This window comes from Medicago truncatula, chromosome 4 (genome assembly GCF_003473485.1).
Source record: "Medicago truncatula cultivar Jemalong A17 chromosome 4, MtrunA17r5.0-ANR, whole genome shotgun sequence".
Taxonomy (NCBI): domain Eukaryota; kingdom Viridiplantae; phylum Streptophyta; class Magnoliopsida; order Fabales; family Fabaceae; genus Medicago; species Medicago truncatula.
Genome location: NC_053045.1, coordinates 58,582,669 through 58,602,952, shown reverse-complemented (window position 1 = coordinate 58,602,952; position 20,284 = coordinate 58,582,669). Strand labels below are relative to the sequence as shown.

At 34.4% G+C, this 20,284-nt stretch overlaps 3 protein-coding genes across 4 annotated transcripts; all 3 read right to left on the bottom strand.

Annotated features, from left to right (window-relative positions):
• Positions 1-805: 805 nt before the first annotated feature.
• Positions 806-8,985, bottom strand: LOC112421336 (uncharacterized). 2 transcript variants are annotated; one of them, XR_005645715.1, is made up of 16 exons: positions 8,595-8,985; positions 8,310-8,504; positions 7,044-7,118; positions 6,786-6,953; positions 6,364-6,527; positions 5,981-6,193; positions 4,589-4,715; positions 4,264-4,452; positions 3,671-3,912; positions 2,943-3,062; positions 2,121-2,346; positions 1,981-2,040; positions 1,729-1,902; positions 1,534-1,643; positions 1,141-1,411; positions 806-1,062 (listed from the first exon to the last, which is right to left on the bottom strand). XR_005645715.1 is itself a non-coding variant. In XM_024782741.2 (15 exons), exons 1-15 carry the CDS (start codon positions 8,775-8,777, stop codon positions 1,246-1,248), a joined length of 2,412 nt encoding a protein of 803 aa, XP_024638509.1. In that variant the 5' UTR covers positions 8,778-8,985; the 3' UTR covers positions 806-1,245. The 2 variants fall into 2 exon arrangements, 1 of the variants encoding a protein (XP_024638509.1); XM_024782741.2 differs by having other exon boundaries at positions 806-1,411.
• Positions 8,986-11,685: 2,700 nt separating this feature from the next.
• On the bottom strand, positions 11,686-13,530 carry LOC11418333 (probable enoyl-CoA hydratase 1, peroxisomal). Its single transcript, XM_003609739.4, has 3 exons — positions 12,937-13,530; positions 12,484-12,766; positions 11,686-11,998 (listed from the first exon to the last, which is right to left on the bottom strand). Exons 1-3 carry the CDS (start codon positions 13,335-13,337, stop codon positions 11,897-11,899), a joined length of 786 nt encoding a protein of 261 aa, XP_003609787.1. The 5' UTR covers positions 13,338-13,530; the 3' UTR covers positions 11,686-11,896.
• Positions 13,531-17,408: 3,878 nt separating this feature from the next.
• LOC11444191 (GDSL esterase/lipase At4g16230) lies at positions 17,409-19,125 on the bottom strand. Its single transcript, XM_003609737.4, has 5 exons — positions 18,873-19,125; positions 18,545-18,672; positions 18,199-18,444; positions 17,835-18,090; positions 17,409-17,725 (listed from the first exon to the last, which is right to left on the bottom strand). Exons 1-5 carry the CDS (start codon positions 19,123-19,125, stop codon positions 17,502-17,504), a joined length of 1,107 nt encoding a protein of 368 aa, XP_003609785.1. The 3' UTR covers positions 17,409-17,501.
• Between the last annotated feature and the right edge of the window lie 1,159 nt (positions 19,126-20,284).

The window sequence follows — 20,284 nt, the reverse complement described above, 5'->3', positions numbered from 1 at the left end:
AAGGAAAGCAGAATTGATGTACCAGTTGGAAAAACTGATATCACGTTGTACAAATTTCCACAATCTAAATCATATTTGAACTGATTAACATTGACACATGTGATAACTTGAGAAAATGAGTTAATTGAATGTAAACACATGTTTTGCTGTTCGACACAAGAACATGCCTAATCTTAAAGGTGTCCATGCTTCGGAGAGTCCAATTCCAGTTGATACTATTTAATTTGATGATTTTCAACCAGTTCTAAGACAATTTTTTTATCTCTTCGAAACAAATTTTCCGCCCTCACTTCCTTACCGTGAAACACTGTCATATTTCTAGCCTTCCGGATTGCCCAAAATGCTAACAAACAAACCACTTTTACTCGACACTCAAAAACTCTGCCACCCCCCAAACAAGACCTCCAAATTGCTCAAAATGATCGGTCCCCTAGGTTTAAGGTTTTGTTTGATAACAAAATTATCCGATCAGTCTCATTTGCCAACTTTCATGCAAGTACTACCGTAAATACAAATAAACTTTTTTCTTTTAGAATATCGTTGAATATTCATTCATTCATAAAAAGAAAAGGGAACAACTGAATGTTACAAATCAATCGTAGACAGAGCAAACAAAATGGCTGCTATAATTTGAGGAATAATAAATTTTTATCTCACAGTTTCATCTCATTACTCTTAATTTTATACTCAATTTTGCTCTCATTTATTTTATTTCACAACATCTTTGGTTTTCTTTTGACCATTTGGTTGATCAATTAAATAGGCATTTAAACGGATAGATTAGCAAGCAAAATGCCACCACACGTGACTAAGTCCAACACCATTTTATCCCTGTTGTCTTTTTTGTTTTGTTTTTGACATTTATCCCTATTGTCATAACTCATCAAGTTCAACATTTAGTTTCGCTAAATCTGCTTCAGGAGACCTAAACATTCCATTTAAACGCCTAAAACATGTTTTCCTCGCTCCTTTGGAAGGGCGTAAAAGTGCACATGATTTTGTTCAGCTATTAACACTGTATAAGAGTCGAAGCAAATATAAATACACAAAGCCCCCTGCTGACAGAACCTACAAAAGACACAGCCTAGTCGATGTTATGTTTACTCCGGGAATTTGTTCTATTCAACTGTCCTGCATTGATCGCTGTGCATTCAAAACTGTTCTATATTCTTTTATATCGGCATGGCAGTGGTATGCTCTGCCTGGTGTGATAAGGCTTCTTGTTTGCTGGCTTCATGATTTTGATCAGCGCACCGGAGATGAGAAGAAAATTACAACAAAGTACACAATGAATCCAGCAATCAGAATTCCCCCATAGATGTACGTTTGAGAAGAGTGCACAGGGTACTTGTACTCAATTTTGCAGCATTTCATATTATCCCTCTCACTCGTCAAAACATGGTCAACGTATCTGCAATTCACAAAATCGTGAACGATTACTATTACTTTTTTTGAAAAGGCACGATTGCTATTACTAAAATAAAAACATATTCCCAATTTTTGAAAAATAAAAAATTGAATAAGGTAACTTACTGTTGGGTGAACATGGTGCTCTGAAGAATATCTGAACTGTTCAAGAAGGCATCCTTTAACCGATGATCATATAATAATGAAGACATATCAACAAGATGCTCCTCAAGGCCCTGGAAAACATATACATATTGAAAAATGTCAACAATCCAAACGACCAGAGAGATCAGAAACTTCAATAGAGTAACAACAACTTACATTGAGGTATTTTTCCAAACGCTCAACTAATTCGTGTGGAAATGGTTCAGGCAAATTAGTGGTTTTCTTGTAGAACTTCTCCAACCACAGTTCAGTGGTTGATTTCTCCTTCTTTCCCTTCACAGGCTCACCAAGGGGAGTTTTCAGATACTCTGCTGCAAAACCTTGGACGGTCTGTGCATAGAATTGACCGGGATCCAAAATCAGATAAACAAGTAACATATAAACATAACTCAAATGAGTACAAATTACCTCTGATGTTTCACGAATTTTACGAAGTACAGAATCCACACGTGCATATATTGAGTTCCTCTGTCAGCAAACGAAAAGCCAATTTGAGAAATAGCTCTTTGTATATAAAATTAATATCGGTATATTGAGAGGGCACTTACCAATGCAACATCACGAAGCATTTGACTGACATGAGATGTATTTGAAAATGGTCCAAATGGATGACAACCGGCTGCCCAAAGCCAATTCACAATAGGTCTTTCATGTACATGAGAAGCCTTCACATATGGTGCACTTAAACCACCCACCACTGAGGCAATACCAGCCAATATATGACGTTGTGCTTGAGATGGGATGGCATGCCTTCTCTGTATTTCTGAAACATAACTGTCAAACAAGGCAACGAAGAGTGATGTCAAATTTTACAAGAGAAAACAGACAATTAATGAGGAAACCCAAGATAAATCAAAGTGGACTCAGTGGCTTCTTAGAGTCCATTAAATCAAAGCCAAATAGACAATCAGCATGAAAAGTGAGCAGTGTTTGCAGTAGACTGAACTAAATGAAATGGATCTATAGGAAATTATATTTCACTGCATCAACAATACATCTACACAAAAACAGACAGACATATTTAAATACAAAGTTGAAAATAATCATAATACAATGGCATCTTCTTTTTCCTGTTGAGAGAAGGGAAGGCATATGTCATAGTCAGTTTATTTGAATTGAGATGTGTTTTTGTTTTTAAGTCAATTGAGATGTTTAAACTCAATGGACAAAAATGGTTGAGTTTCTGCTTAGAAAAACTGGATGTTTCATACAGTCTACAATAAGCATATTATGTTGGCAAGTAACAATCACTCATAAGCAAACTACATTCCTTCCTCTATCATCTACATGTCGCAATGTCTACAATAACATTGATATGCATCAATCTTCAACTCATAAGTACTGGATATCCGTATATCATATTCACCCACCTCAAAGGAATCTTTTCATTTTGATGCTCAAGCACAATTACAACGTCATTGCTTGTCCACACCATACTTTCGTCCTCCATCATAAGATTTGGATCTACATCAGCCAATGATAGCACGAAACTGCACGATAACAAGCATAGCATTTCAAAATTTCAATATTGAACTGGTTTTGAAACAAAAATAATGCTGACACCAATCAATTTTTATTAGTAGCAATATAATGCACCTCATACCAAAGCATTTCAACCAAGTGACACCCTGCTTTGCAATAATATCTTTTCACACGCAGCCAAACATTCTTAATTTTTTTATATTACAAAAGTCCAACTCCTAGAGTTTTTCAACTATAATCAATCCAATTGTTGAAATACACAACTAACTAACATCCTATAGAGTTGTTCCTTTTTCTTTTGGCTAGTTAGTCTTGACATCTTCAAGTTATTCATGCATTCACTTTCATATTGATAAGGCTGCCAAGTGTCCGGATAGCCCACAGTACTACCTTACCAATATTGTCTTTGTTCACCATAAATTTCAAGGGTCCTATTTAGCTTAATTTGAGCAGTTAAAAAATTGAAGACATTAATTACTAGTAAAATAAACAATAAATAAATATAAATAAACATATGAAAGCTTTTACCGAAAAGAAAAACACAACTGCAAAGATACTCTGATTATAAAGTTGTAGATTAAACATGAATCTAGGCAAGAGATAGTGGTGTACGCACACAGGAACTACTCTTGTTCCAAAAGTTGGTTGAAGATCTCCTAGTTTCTTTACATTCTTCCTCTTTTTCTTGTCATGTTTTAAGTTATATGATGACCAAAGAGGCTTATGCTTAAGTACTGAATCAGTCGACCCCTCAGATTCATCCATCCAATTCTGCCGGAGGAAATATTTATTTGAAAGAGATGGGTCAGCCATTTCAAGCAATCCAGCAGCAAGCACATCAGCAGAACGTTCCATCTCCTGTTCAAAGGTGGTTGCAAGTCCATATAGAAATGTTAAAAAATAACAAAATTAATTGATATTTAGCATCTAAGATGCAGGTTGAAGACATATTCATCTATTATGGATAATGAATTATGCATGTTCTTCAGATAGGCTAAAACAGATCATGAGCAGTACCATGACCGGAAAGTATTCAATTTTGTCTATCTAATTAAAGGCATCAGCAAAGACATACTCATGATTCAAAACTTAAAAGTTACTCAAAATTTCTCAACTAATTATCCAGTGAAATGGAAGAGACCACATTGCCCGTGTAAAATTATATAAGAAATTAAAAATGGAAGATTTATGAAACTGGATAGCACCCACTTCTTTTAAAATAGCACCGTCCAGATAAGTCTTGGTATGAACATGGAAACGGCCATCATTCTTGGTTTCCTGCAGCGAATGTCCACGCATAGCTTTTGAAACCGCAATTGACAGCTTCTCATGGTGATGCAGTGCATGAGTACCCCCAATAATTACTACTTCTTGTCCATCATTAAGCAATTTTTTCACCTGAGGAAAGAATAAATTATAACACTTGCATGCTCCTGCTAAGTTGCAGAAAATATTGATTCTAGTAACTGCACCAGAGAATCTTCAAACTCCGAGGTAAAATAATTGGTAGCCTACTCCATAGGAAATTACAAACCTCTGCCTTAATTTCGTCGATGTTTATACTGTAATTGTGGCCCTTTTGCATAATATTGTATCGATTGTGATTTTGCAAGACAATTATTGGTATAAGCAATCTTGAAGTAAGATCAACAGTTTCAAACCTGAACATATCAATAAAAGTATAATTAGATTCTAAAGATGATACATCAGTTATCAGTCTGTCAGTTAATTTAATTATTCACGTTCTCTTATAACTTGCATGTTAGATGCGAAAATGGCAACCCAACTTTCATAGAAGTATTAAAAACTGTGCATAAAAAGGGGATGAGTTAGCAATGGTTCTTGGGTGAAAAATAAGGATTACATCATACCATAAATTTCACAGCATGGATATCTAGAACCCATATTACAATCATATTGGGGCATTGATAGGGATCCCACATACAGAAATATGGGTTCTTTACACATACCATAATTTTAACATAATTACAGGTAGACAGTTAAAATGGGAAAGAGGTTCAGGCATAATTAAAGAGCCTACAAACACACAAAAATCTTATAGACAACAATAAGATCAGATGTGCCATGTGGCATTCAACATTGGGCAGTGAAACACCAACTACAACAAAATAATGCAGCAAATATAAGAATGGCAAGATAGATGACTGGACAAAAAGGAAAATACAAATCTAGGAAACACATGCATTCCCCAAGCGAAAGCTGAGAAACTACCTATTGAAATGAAAATGATGGTTACTCATTTTCCAAGGTTTGGTCACATGAGAAGACCAATAAACACTCCAGTAAAAAAATATTAGACCAAATGAAAGACAGTCCAATTGAAAGGGTAATGGAAGACCGACAGGAACAGAAAATTATATTGAAATAGTATAGATTAGAGAAAAGTCTGACACATCTCTGATAACAATGGCAAGGGCAGAAAGATATAGAAACTAGAATAGAAAGAAACATCAGAGAAGAAAGCTTCTACGACCTGTCGCACAGCCACCCAAATGATTGCCTACCTTCTACCACAACCCTCCTTTCCTCTAATACTCATGTCCCCCTTAATGATTCCAGCATCCCTTTCTCCTCTATCTTGCTGCTACGTTTCCAGTCTGTGAAAATTTAGCATAGCAGACTTCTTCCGTATTTAATTTCCCAAATCATTTACCAGCCTACCCTCATTCCTTTTCCCTCTTCTATGGTAGAACTTCATTGGGAGTTAAGATCCTCTCTGTTTATTGGAGGCCCATAAAAGACCTAAGAAAACTTTAGGAGAAAACTAATATAAAATGTCTCACCCTAAAGAGTTTTACAGAAATTTCGGTTGCTAGAGATTCCAATGAACCCTTGACCTTGTAGCAACTAGCAAACCCAACTATAGTGACATAAAGTTTCATTGTTATAAATAACATTACGTTACCTAACATCAGGTGCTATAACATGTTCCACCGTGGTTGATACCAAAGAAGCAAGCTGTCCAAGAAAAATATCGTTGCTGGATCGATAAGAAGCTGTGCTACTTAGACCCACAACATTTCGTAATCTTGGCAGGGTTCTAGAACTGACACTTCCCTCTTCCGCTTCAATCTTACCATAAGTACAGGGCCCTGCTGAAAGGTCAATCACCACAAATCTGAACAAACAAAAAAATCAAGACTGAAAATTTGCTTGTAACTGTGAGGCACAAAACATGTGTTGAAACCAATTATTCCCAGTAAAGAACCTCCAAGAATTGATGACACTCTTTTAACAAAAGAAACTGAAGTTTAACAGAAAAGTTAGATAAAAAACAGCCTTTCTTACCTGCCCGAGCTCAGCCAAACTTGAGTTGCTCCTCCACCATCATAGCGATAACGATAAATGTAATCTGCTTCTTGATTTTTCATATCTTCCTCAGTTAGCTGAGGAATTTTTCCATACATTAAACTATCAAGATCTATTCCCTTGAGTTTAGGATCTAGTCTCACCTGTAAAATATATTTTAAAATTTAAATTAGCAGTAAAATAAACTGCCAGATTAAAAGTGGAAGATGATACTAAACAAGCCGGAAAAATGAAGTGAAACAATCAGTCACTAATATTTCTTAGTGAAAGCAAGCTTACCAATTATATTATTTGTGACAACTTACAAGCAATTGGTATAAAGTTAATATCAATTAAATTTGTAGGATATAAAGCAAGGTAATTTACATTTCACAACTAAACGTACTGCATGTTGGTTATACCTTGTCAAAGTTTACAATAAATATTGCACTTGGCACTGGCTTATCCATCTCTGTGACAGAAGATCCCACACTATCCATATCAAATATGTAGGAGTACAGCATTTGAAATACTGGCTCCACAGCTGTTGCTTCAACTTCAAATAGAGGCACCTCCCTTCCAAAATCAGACTGTAAGTTGTAAAAAAACTTTAGAATCATATCTCAGGATGGAGGCTATAACTAAAATAAGCAGAAAGTGACATGAAAAGAAAAAGTTACCTCCCTTGCTTTTCCTGCAGGAACCATTGCCTCTTTCAACGCTTTTTCAAGTGCTATCAGTTCAGGCTGTCCAGCCTATGGTAAGATTTCAATTTAAATTGTTATAAATTTTCAGATTTCAGACAAAGGGATATTTACATGGATGACCTATGTAAAGAATGATTAAGCAACATAAAAAATAGTTCGATTGTAGTATGCGCACGAAGAACTATTAAAAGAACATAGGCTTGATTAATTTCAAGAATTCAAAGTAAAGTTTGATTTTGATACACAACCCGGTGAAAATTTATGAAAAAAACCCGGTGAAAGTTTATGAAAAAAAATTAAGTTCCTCTAATCTCAAGCTTGGCGTTCATTCCTTTCAGCAATCTAAAACTTGACAATTTGCATCACGATTGACATAATGAAGCTTTTTACCAGTGGTTATAATTCTATTATTTTATACTATGAGCAGTTTAAGAAAGTAACAAGGATATCCTTCTGTGACCATGCAAGAAAGAACCAGTGTCTTGTTTGGATAAACACTTAAATTACACACTTAAAGCATAATTGTTTATCATATAAGCGTGTATATATAAGCTATTTCTATACAACAACAACCAAGCGTTATCCCACTAAGTGGGGTCGATTACATGGATCAAACAACACAATAATGGTATCAAATACCATATTTCTATCCAACTCATTATTAAACTGTCGATCTTTCTTGGTAGTTTCTCTTATAGTCTTTCTAGGTTTTCCACCACCTCTAGTAATTTAACTCCTCTCCATATGGTCTACTCTCCTTAATATAGAATTCACAGGTCTTCTCTCTACATGCCCAAACCACTTAAACCTAGTTTCCACCATCTTTTCTACTATTAGTGCTACCCCGAGTCTCTCTAATGTTGTCATCTCTAATCCTATTACGTCAAGTCTTAGCAAACATCCAACACAACATTCTCATTTGTGTTAAGCTTAATTTATTTTTGTGTTGGTTCTTTGCCAACCAACACTCTCTCCCGTAAAACATCGCCGGTCTTGTAGCTGTCCAATAAAAACACTCAGCTTGAGCGTAATTTAGTATCACATAAAACACTTGAGTCCCTACTACTTTCATATAAGTTACCTGGAGAGCTTTGGAAATAAGCTAAAAATAGCTTATAACTATGTCATAAGTTGTTTACATAAGCTCTCCCAGCAAAGCATGAATCTCCAGAAACAACGTGATTAACAAGAATTAGGATAAAAGATAGAGAAAGAAATGAAAGATGAAAAGTAGCTTACGGATAACACATTATAAACCAAATGATGCTCAATATCAATAAGTTCTTCAGTCTCCAAACAAGAAGGTCTGTGAGTTGGAAAACTTGTTTTGAGAAGCTGTTCTAATTTATGCGGATCAACATTGTATCTATATCCTCCATCGCCGTTAAAACCAATCAAAACCACGTTCACTTCCAACGGAACTTGAAACGGAACCTACAAAAAGCACGGTAAGAGTAAGAGATTATTTCAATTTTATTTCTGCGAGTTAAAATGCGATTTATGTAGAGAGAGATGAGGTACTACCTCGGCGCGAGAATGGAGCATGCGGCGAATATCGGATCGGACGGAATCTCGAACGTCGTGGAAGGCGCTGTGGTGCCATTGAGGGTGACCGGGTTCTCTCTTGAAGGGTTGTGGTGCTGACTCGGACTGAGTCAATAGAAGAAAAATGGGAATGATGAGTGTGATGATCGAAGGAGGCGCCATGACGCCTCGCCGAGTTAGATTGATTGATTGAATCGGAGTTGTTGTTGGTTGCTATTGTGAGTGAATGAATGAATTTGAGAATTTGTTGTTGGTTGCGATGAATTAATCAGCCGTCGCTGAAGCTCACTGGGATGAAGAGAACAACTTAGTCCACCCGCCGGGACTTCACTGTTTCTGAAATGTGAATAACGGTTTTCCCAGAATGCCCTTGATAACTATTGTAAATTTTTATTGAGAAAAACTCTTGTAAATTTGTAGTGACCATAATGACTTTTTTTTTTTTCTTTTTTGGAGAGAATAATGACTTATTTTGTTTGTCCGATACATTTTTTTTAGGCTAATAAATCATGAATTTCGTCCATTGTTCTTTTGAAAATTTTTACGTCAACTCTTACTGAACGCATTATTCTTACACTTAACTAATTAAAATCAAACATCTCAATAAAATAATGAAGAATTAATATTAGAATTTTTTCTCATTATTTTTAATATTTCTCTTTCCTTTTTCCAATTTCTTTAACTGACAAGAACCACCCACCACCATTTATGTTTCCATTTCCTTAAATAAAATTACACTTTTTTTAAAGTTAATAACATGTGTCATATTTTTATTGGTTGGATGTAAGAATAATGTGTTGGGCAAGAATGTCTCTTTTCTTTTTCACAAAATAAATTTAAGAGTTTTTCTATTCACACCCTATATATTTATGGTTACACCCAATTTTTTTAAAAAGTTTTTGATAGTACCAAAATTGTCCTTTTACATAAATTTTCTTAAAATCTTGATTTCATTCATTGTCACACTAAAATTTAACTCTCTTTCACCCACAACAATCAAACAATCCTGATGTTCAATTAATCTCTATGGAAGATTAAAGAGTGAATCAAAACATCTTTCATTCATACTCGATTACATATAAATAAGTGAATTTTTTCTTCTTTTTCAATAACGTTGGTTTCAATTTTCTTCTTCTTGTTCAACTGCAGTGTACGACAGTTTCAGTTTTACATTGTTGAGGTTAACTTAAATTCAGTTTAAGCAAGTTCATGTAAACTTAGTTTACATAACCTACTTAAACTCAGTTTACATGAGCTACTTAAACTAAGTTTACATGATCTACTTAAACTGAGTTTAAGTATGTACACTTAAACTGAGTTTACATGACCTACTTAAACCGAGTTTAAGTATGTATATTTAAATTCAGTTTACATGAGCTACTTAAATTAAGTTTACATGATCTACTTAAACTGAGTTTAAGTATATACACTTAAACTTAGTTTACATGACCTACTTAAAATAAGTTTACATGTACATACTTAAAATGAGATTACGTAGAATCATTGAACAATGTTGAACTTTTAAATGTACACTTAAATTCAGTTTACATGACCTACTTAAATTGAGTTTAAGTATGTACACTTAAACTCAGTTTACATGACCTACTGACACTAAGTTTGCATGACATACTTAAACTGAAAAAGGATTTTAGGGTGTAACCAAGAAAAAAGGAAGATGCTTTTTAAAAATTAAAGTTTATAGAAGGATAATTTTATCATTTTAGAGTACAACCAGGATTAAACAGGATGTAATTAGAAAAACTCTAAATTTAATCGTTAAACTATTAGAAAAACTCTAAATTTAATCGTTAAACTATTAGCGTTTTCTGATCATAAACTATTAAAATGTCTTTAAATTATATAAGTCACCAATTTCATCTCTAAAATATTTAACCGTGAATCAAATTGATTGACGAAAGATATTTTAAGGATTTTTTAATTAAAAATAATTTAGAAATCAAATTGATAAGATAGCGGTAGTTTAAAAACCAAACTGAATGTTTATACTATATTTATTACTAGATTGAGCTTGATGTTTGACCAGTCCACTATATTCTCGTAGATTAATTCCTTTTCCACTTTAAATAATGCTCATAACACATTTTTTAATTTATTTTTCAATATATTTTTTTACAAATTAAAATTTAGATGGAACCCATATTATTTAGTTTTTTTTTTTTATATTTTTTTTTAAGGAATGGAACCCATATAATTTGGTTGAGTTCATGTGAGTTTAAATTGATAAATAAATATATGTTGAAAAAATACGTGTTAAAGATAACGATGCTAGCAAAGAGTTTGAGTTGCTTCCAGAGTTTGAGTTGCTTCCACTTTTAATCTTTCAACTACGTTGATTATGCGATTTTGATTTTCCTTTGCAATTTGTTGGTAGTCTATCCCTCAATTTTCTTTTATCTTGGAAGCAATTATAACAGAGACCTTGTCACATTCATTAACCTCACCGTCATACCACACAAAGAAGTTGCATGCCCTCCCATGGCCTTGCTCAAATAAATTCAAATGGTGTTCCATACAAACCAAAAAATTTAGGAGGATTTCCAATCATAAATAGAACAAGAACCTTACCTTCTTGTATTGAACGCTCCAAAGAACTTTCTCCTTGGATTCAAATGGTGTAGTATTGAATTAGATGATTCCATACTACACCAACACCTTTAGCCTTCTCTTCTTACCGTTGCAGGGTGAGGAATCATTGGATGAACAAAAATACTCACTAGCACCTCACATGGTCATGATTGAGAGCAACTTGCACACGCAAAGAAACAAGGAAGAAGAAAACGAAGTGAGAAAGAAGTTGGGTAGGTGTCCATAAAGTTGGAAACAAGAATACTCACTAGCATCTCCCATGTCATAATGGAGTAAAAATTAAAGGAAAGTGTGTGGCAATGCAATAAGGAGCGTCTTTTACAATTTGCTATCATTTATTATTATTAATATGATTTTGCTTCTTAAAAAAAATCCAAACACAATGTAAACACAGCCCCGAAAGAATGTAGTTCTTCATTATTTTGTCCTCACAGGGGAAGATAAACAAACAAGTCCTAAGGAATTAAAAACACATATGAACCAATAAAAATTCATAACATGAAACTAATAACAGAACATTTAATTTGATAATAAGGAACTTTTATTAGGGGGGATACATTTCTATATGATAAACATTGTCTGCTGATTTTTACGAGTACTAACTCATAAAACCTCAACTCTGAGAAACAAAACACGTATCTTTACAGTTTCAGAGATTGGTGCGAATAAAAGACCTATAGTTTGGACTGTTTCTTGGAACTTCTTCCTGCTATGAATTCCTGCATTTTCTTGAATTGCTCCTTCGTCATTCCATTATAATAGGCATGGCCCCTCTCCTAAATTTCGTACACAGGTAGATAACTCCATCAAAATTACATAAAAAATAGTCTGAACTGTGCAGCTCAAAGCTTAAGATGCAAATATAAGGATGAAGATATATGCAAAGAATTACTGACACAGAACAAAAAATGTAACTGATAATGAATAGACTCGTGCAAAATAATTTTCCAACGTTTTCCAACAATGCTAAATAACTAGTGTTTTTAACTACAGTATTTACAGCTGCAAAATACAGAGTGAATTTTAGATAGTGAAATTTTGCTCTAAGCTCCCTTTATTTCTATCAACTATACTAAGTTAAGTGCAAATCTATTTGCCTAAATTACAATTGTAAAGTTCACAAAATGATAGGAATGATTAATGGCTTTATGGCTGCACCCTGTACATAATTTGCTGAGAAATTGAATCCGTATTATGTAATGATATGCATAATTGACTCCATATTATGTAGTTTTTAACACACTAATGCTACAGCACTAACCTTTTCGAGGGAAAGAGCACGGCCAAGATCCAGCTTGATGCCATCATTTATCACTGACTTGTACCTCAAAACCATGTCTTGACTATTTTTCGCAATGGCTTCCGCAATTTCTCTGCTTTTCTTCATCAGTTCACCATCTTCAACAAGATGGTTCACCAAACCCAACTTTTCAGCTACCTCTGCAGTCAAAGGCGTGGCCGTAAGTGATACCTCACGGGCTTTATTTACTCCTATAATGCGTGAAAGCTTCTGAGACAATCCCCATGAAGGAAATATCCCAAATCTGCACGTTACCAATATATTTAAGCCATGTTTGGGTAAACAATTTAATTTGCAGCTTATAACATAACTGCTTCTCATATAATATAAGCTATTATTGAATTATCATTGACAATGATAGCAATCCTTAATAAAATTGAATTTTGCAATAAAAAGGAAAGGAACTTAAGGAACCTAGCGTGAGTATCCATGAATTTGGCGCCTTTAGCAGCAACCAAAATATCACAAGCAAGTGCAATCTCAAATCCAGCGGTAACAGCAAATCCTTTAATCGCTCCAATTATCGGTTTATGACACCGCTCCATTTGCACAACCGGGTCACTTTCCGGATCCTTCACATCACCCTTGAAAACATCCTCCGCTGCCGTGAGGTCAACGCCAGAACAGAACGATCTACCAGTTCCGGTTAATATAATCACCCGAACCGATTCGTCCCGGTCTAGACTCTTAAAAGCTTGAGCCAGGTCCACGTTCATTGCACGAGTTAGCGAGTTAAGAGAATCAGGACGGTTAATAGTCACCACCGCGATTCCTTTTGGTTCGCGGTTGACGAGTATCAGCTTCTGCGATGACATGTTCGAACCGTTTCGATTTTGTCCGGTTCAATTGCTACTTTGATCTGGTTATTTTGTTTGTTTTGGAATATGGGATCGTTTTCTTCTTTAGGATTGTGTTGAAGTGCGTGATGCGCAGCCCAAGGAAATGAAAATCACGTGTCTAACACCTTTACAAGATAATGTAAAATTACACATTTAGTGTATCTTTGGTTTGCAGAAGAATGTGTAAGGAAAGAAAGTGAAAGAAATGAAAATATAAGAAAAGAATTTTTTTTTTTTAGTTGTTTGGTATAAGAGAAAGTGAAAGGAAAATATATTTTAATCTAAATATAACAATTTAAGTATGTTTCTTACGCCGGGAGAAATTTTTTGTAGAGTTTGTGTCTAAATTATTAATTGCCTAGTATGCTTGTAGTTGTACATGGCATGATGCAACGTTTTAATGCCTTAAAAAATGACACAATGCTAATAAATAATAACATAATCAAGGCTATTTTGGACTTTTTCTCAAGAAGTTGGTGCTTTTTACATGTTTCCGTCCATGGATGTGTGGAAAGATTTTGAGCGTGGGACCCACATCAAAACTTTCTTTTCTCATCTTTTTTATGTGCTGCCAAAGGATGGAAATGTACTGTATCCACTCACTTTCTTACCCTAGCCTTTCTTTCTTTAATCTTTTCAAGGATCCAAACACATCCTTAGATTATTTGAAGTCTGAATCTAATACCTCTATAAGCTTATCTCTCTCAAGAAATTTAACATTGATTATTTTTGATTTGAATTTAATACATTTAGTTAACTTGTAAGATATCTCTTGTTATCTCATTCAAGCGTTTACATACATTAGTAATCTATTATGTAATTTAAATAACATTTTTTTTTTAAAATGGACTACAATTTTATTGACATATAGATTATCTTTTATGTATGTGTGTGTGTGTCTATATATATATATATATATATATAGGGGCATATCACATAAGAATGGATAACTTATGTGAGAATGATAAGAATCATTGTCAACCCTAAGATTGGTTTTAGATGGTGGAGATTAAAAACTTTAACCTGCACATCTCCTTATTGTATTATCTCTCTTTAACACATCATCTCTCCTAATTGTTGTCTTCTCTCGCTGCCTCACCATCTCAAATTGTTGTTCCATTGTTGTTCATCTCATTGAGAACAATTGATGTTATCTTACCCACGCCGCCATCTATGTTAAGCTCATACCTCGCCGGCTCTCTCACCCTTGAATATCTCTCTCTCTCTCTCTCTCTCTCTCTCTCTCTCTCTCTCTCTCTCTCTCTCTCTTTCTCCGATCTCGTTTTACTTAGTTTGAAGGTGCGGCGGCCAAAACAGTGGACCTAGGCGGCGAGGTCAGGTGGCAAGGCAGAGCCCAGATCTCGTTTGAGGATGGCGGATTGGAGAAGATGGAGAGTGGAAAGGGTTCATGAGAAATAATAGAATGTGATGAGACACATGTGAGACTTTTTAATCTCAACCTTTAATTTTGATCTAATGGCTGCAATTCATTCTCACCATTCTCACGTACAAAAGCCATTCTCATGTGATATGCCCCCTATATATATATATAAATAGAAGGCAAGCGGACAACAAGCTGCGCCGCTAGGTCTTTTTGGATGGCAAAATAAATCCTCGTAAACACAACATTCATATATTTGGGAGACATGACATTGTTATGCATGACCCTTTAAACTCTACGTAGAAGGTCAACATTCATATACTTGGGAGGACATATCATATGAGAATGATTATTTCATATGAGAATGGTGAGAATAATTATCAACCATTAGATTACAAATAAATGGTTGAGATTTAAAAGCCTAATTAATTAATTAGCATGTTTAACCGTAGCCAATATCTGTTCATATAACCACCAAACACCTTGCTTTCCATCTATCCCACCCACATCTGTTTACGTTTTCAACTTCATCACCGTCGTCGACATTGGTATATTAAGGCAAAAATTGATGATTAGATTTATGATCTCTATCAATTAAAAAAATAATTAAAAGTAAAACTCAATTTTATATGAAAACAAAATCAAAATTAGTTCAAAATCTATGGAAACACAAGAGATGAAATGAAAACACAATTCAGATTCACAATTCAGATTCACAATCAGATTCACAATCGTGAAACGTTGCCAGAGGCACACTGATCTATTCTGGCACTGGTCTATTCCGGAATCCCGTCGTCGCCACCTATATGTACCCGTTCGTGGTCGGAAACCAAGAGAGAGAGAGACGATCTGGTGCGAGGGAAACAAAAGAAAAACACCTCGGTGGGCGGTGGCTACCGCGGCGGAGATGGTTCGTCGGCGGTGATGGATCTCTCAGAGAACGAAAATTGGGATTATCAATTGAGATCTGAAAAGTTTTGGTCACAAAGAAAGAAGTGGTGCTAATCTAAAGAAAAACTAACGACTGTTGGAGCTTGAGTGCTTCACTGCACTATACTCACACACTCACAATGATAGAGAGAGAAGAGTTTGTTAGATCTGAACAACAAAAAATAATATTCAGTGAGCTCTAATTTGCATCACTGTATTCATTCATTATATACTCAATACACGTGTCACTCATGTATATGAGTCAGCAATAGTAATAGGTTCAACTAGCTTGTACACTGTATTTAACAACGACAACCCAAAAAAAATGTTGGGAAAGAAATTACTGAAAATGCCATATGAGCTGATGAATATTAGACGGCGAGGAAGAAAGGTTTAAAAGAGATGATAGAGTAGAGAGAGGCATATATGTTGTTAAATGAGGCTCTCTAATCTCAGCCAATCAATTTTAATCTAATAGCTTAAAAAGTATTCTCACATTCTCATATAAATAAGTGATTCTCACTAGATATGTCCTATATATATATATATATATATATATATATATATATATATATATATATATATATATATATATATAAGGCAAGCGGACAGCAAGCTGCGCCGCTAGGTCTTTTTGGATGGCAAAACAAATCCTCGTAAACACAATCATATACTTGGGAGACATGGCATTGTTATGCATGGCCCTTTAAACTCTACGTAGAAGGTCAACAGTCTCTGGTGTAAGGAAATCAAAAGTGTCAAAAGCAAATGGTATGAAAGCATGTTGATTGTCGGAAGACACTTTCTCATGTTTGGTCATCTTGCTTGACGCAACTTTTAAGGCTGTCTGTCCTACCGTAGAAGTACCGACACCTAATCCAACAAGTCAAATCCACACATGCATGTTTAAATCATTCATGTATCTATTTTAGGTTTGATTTTCTTTAATGTGTCTATTTTAATAGATTAGTTTGACTTCTTAAAAAAAAATTAGGGTTAATACCTCTTTTGGTCCCTGTAATATTAGCGAATTCCAATTTTGGTCCTCGTAAAAAAAAAAGTTTAAATTCTGTCATTATCATTTCAGATTCTTCCACTTTTGATCCCTCACTAAAACATGTCAGCAGAATCTGCTGAGTTGGCAAACTAACTATATAATTTCTTTATTTTTTTCTTTATCCAGTCACTATACACGTGGCATATTCGTTAACTAAAAATTTTAAAAAAAAAAACATAAATAATTATCATTTCCAACAAATTCATCTTCTACCTTTCAACCACTTCCATTGAAGAACTCGTATCATTTTCTTCAACCTAGAAATTCTTCAACACACATCTAATTTCTTCAAAACATAATTTTTTCACTCCCCATCATTATCTAAAACACCATCTTCCTCCCTCCATTCACTACCCCCAATTTTTTTTCACCTCACCAAAACACATATTTGAACAGTAAACACGTTCACAAACAATTCTTTCAATTCACACATTCAAATTCCCATATTCACATCTATTCCATCAAAAACAACAAACTTCAAATTTTCGTAAGCACATGTTGATGTCCATTAGAAATCCAACATTTTCAATCCACACATTCAAAATCCAAAATCAAATAGGAAGAACACCAATTCTCATTTCCAAAGTACATAAGCTCATTATGTTTTTTCTTGGTTATGAAGCAAGTGAAGGGGTGATGGCTGGAATTATCAACAATATAATTCATAGAATGAGGAGGACATAGCACTTATACAATTTGTCATACATTGAATTAAAAAATTCAAATTATCTAAAGAGCCTGAAAACATCAGTTTCTCACATAAAGAAACAAGTTAAGATTGAAAGAGTTGACGAATGTTCATCGGCGAAATATCCGGGGCACCACCATCTAGTAGGCGTTTGGCGACAACAACATTTGCAGCATCAGAAGGATGATAAGGGTCCCAAAAAATATATTTGGATCTGTCCCAACAAACCTTTGACGTAGGACCACATGGGATCAACCCTCCAAATCTCCCAGCCATGTTGCAGCAAGCAGAAGAAGGATTCTCAAAACCTGCCACAAATACATTCAAATTAGTACCTATTGATTAATTAGTTTAAAAAATAGTATAGAAATTTAATATTCTAATAGCTTAATATATATTGTCACACCATATACATACCAAATGCTGCGTAATTTACGAGCATGTCTGCTAAAATGTGATATATATCTGCATATACAAATATTGAACCACCTAAATTTGAGTTTAGCTCTGCAATTAGACCCTTTAATTGTGTGTTAAATGAAAGTGCCATCTGATTAGCAAAAGTGATACAATTATCTCCTTCAGCTGGGTGTGCATCCCTTTGACTTGGTATGCACCCAATTGGCCCCACATTTGCCACAACAATTTTTCTAGCTCCCAGATTGTACAACCTCTGCAGATGGTACAATATAGAATAATAATGAGATTTATGATTTTTAATTTCAAACATCATTGAAATTTTTTAATCTGAAATAAAGATTGTAAGTTGTGAGAAAATTACAGCGAGCTGTGTTCTTAGTCTTGATATCATGGTGGTCACAAAGAGTTCAGGTGAATCCAATTTGTCCTCGGAAAGTGCGACATCCGGTGTTAAGTAGTTATTAATGAAATCATTTGAACCGATTGTAACCGAAAACAATGCATTTTGTAATAGATTGAGAGCCGCAGGAACTCCAATGTAGGAGATTATGTCATGTCTGGTATTTGCAAAATAATCTATTTGTGCATCCATGTTGAGTCGACCACCCTATATAAATAAAATCACAAGTACATTATTATTGTTATTATTCCATGCATAATTATGAGATTAAAATGAAATCATGAGAGCAAATGAAGCAAAAACTTACAAAGACTTGTCCAGTGTGATTGAGAATTCCACCCCCACCAGAGGCATAATTGACACCCTTCAAAATCACTGGTCCAATTGTTGTAGGTGCCAAATAAGGCGGGGTGAGTCCAAAACCCAATTCCTGACCTGGCAGCACAAGAATATATCACTAAGAACCAATCTCGATACCCAAAGTTTACAACACTCAATTAGTTATGCTATGCGTCAATCATTTGCGTTAGATCTCAGTTGCGGTGGTGCAAGAATATAAGACTCGTTATATAAAAATAGTGACTATCAAGTAGAATGAAATAAGGGAAATAATTTTATTACTAATAAAATCTTACCAATGATGTCAACTATGGTTCTTCCATTGGTGAATCTCCCTGTTGGTCTTCCAAAATCGATACCATTAGGCAAAAAATTAGCCTTTGAGAGAGAAATAATGTAATTATTGTTTCCTACATCAACTAGAGAATCTCCAAATACAAAATTTGCAGGTAGATTGTCTGAAGTTGAAATCTTAAAAAAGACCAAGACTATGAAGAAAATTCGAAGCTCAATATCAACAATAGTGACCCTGTTCAAATTGATCCCCATTAGAAAGTGCACGATAAAATATGTTATCAAAGTAATGAAGTTCTGAATGATCAGAATATTGTTTTATGCTATGGACCTCTTTGCTAAAATGTGTCAAAATCAATGAGATTTATAATGTGCACAAAACATGCCACTAGCTGAAGAAACTAATGGATAGAGTATTATAATATTGTGATGAAGTAACATTAATTGCCCTGCATTGCATATATATAACTAACTAGTAGTAGCCGTAGTAACCATTTGGTTGGAGGGAATAAATGTGATTGAATTAGATCAAATCATCATTTTTTTTAAGGAAGATCAAATCATCTTTTATTTTTATATATTTGGCTCAGTGGGTGGCTAAAAAGGAATTATAAAAAACTATAGCTAGAGATTGGTCATAAAATTGAATAATCATTGGAACATATATCTGTTGGATCATGGGGAGCTTTGAGGGACCGTGCACATCGAGGCTAGAACAACCACACAAGCAAGAGAGACACCACGCTCTTACCTAAAACCTTAAGATAATGGGTTTATGAGTCCTCTTACTTATAAGATGTTCAACCTTTACTCTTTTAACCGATGTGGAACATATAACTCACACTTATGCACTACAACAATATCACCTAGACATGTGACACTGTTTCCTAGCTTTCTTCACTGACCTCCAAGAATCTCATCCATCATGTGAAGTTAAGTGCAACACAATGGAAACAGAGTATGGGGTCATGGGTTTCATATACTTAATAAATCTTCTCCATCAAGTAGGAGGTTGGTCAAAGTTGAGAATCAATGAACTTTCACCTATTAAATTTATACTTGTAAGAAAAAATGGAACTAACTACTCGATCTTTACATGAATTTCTCACATGTACTCCCTCTGTTTTTAATTATAAATAAATTTAATTTTTTAAAACCACATATATCATTAATTAAATGAATTTAAATAATTAAATTTATTTATAATTAAAAATGGAGGGAGTATTTATAAAAAAAGAAAAAGAATGAAGGGAGTAATATTTTCCGGGTCTCACTAATGAATTTCTCCAAACCTCTTTTAGACAATCTAAATTAATAAACTATACAATTTCTAATGTATTGATAAATGGTACAATTTCTAATGCATTGAATATATATATTTTTATAAAAATTTATCATTTAAGATTTTTAAAGA

Excerpts from the sequence above, each read along its gene's own strand:
- LOC11444191 (XM_003609737.4), bottom strand. The coding sequence starts at position 19,125 with ATGGGGATCAATTTGAACAGGGTCACTATTGTTGATATTGAGCTTCGA. Across the intron at positions 18,673-18,872 it reads AACCATAGTTGACATCATTG|GTCAGGAATTGGGTTTTGGA; the intron begins GTAAGATTTTAT and ends TTGTGCTGCCAG. Across the intron at positions 18,091-18,198 it reads GACTAAGAACACAGCTCGCT|AGGTTGTACAATCTGGGAGC; the intron begins GTAATTTTCTCA and ends TACCATCTGCAG.
- LOC112421336 (XM_024782741.2), bottom strand. The coding sequence starts at position 8,777 with ATGGCGCCTCCTTCGATCATCACACTCATCATTCCCATTTTTCTTCTA. Across the intron at positions 4,453-4,588 it reads TCGACGAAATTAAGGCAGAG|GTGAAAAAATTGCTTAATGA; the intron begins GTTTGTAATTTC and ends TTCTTTCCTCAG. Across the intron at positions 1,412-1,533 it reads AGCACCATGTTCACCCAACA|ATACGTTGACCATGTTTTGA; the intron begins GTAAGTTACCTT and ends TGTGAATTGCAG.
- LOC11418333 (XM_003609739.4), bottom strand. The coding sequence starts at position 13,337 with ATGTCATCGCAGAAGCTGATACTCGTCAACCGCGAACCAAAAGGAATC. Across the intron at positions 12,767-12,936 it reads TTCATGGATACTCACGCTAG|ATTTGGGATATTTCCTTCAT; the intron begins GTTCCTTAAGTT and ends GGTAACGTGCAG. Across the intron at positions 11,999-12,483 it reads GTGCTCTTTCCCTCGAAAAG|GAGAGGGGCCATGCCTATTA; the intron begins GTTAGTGCTGTA and ends TACGAAATTTAG.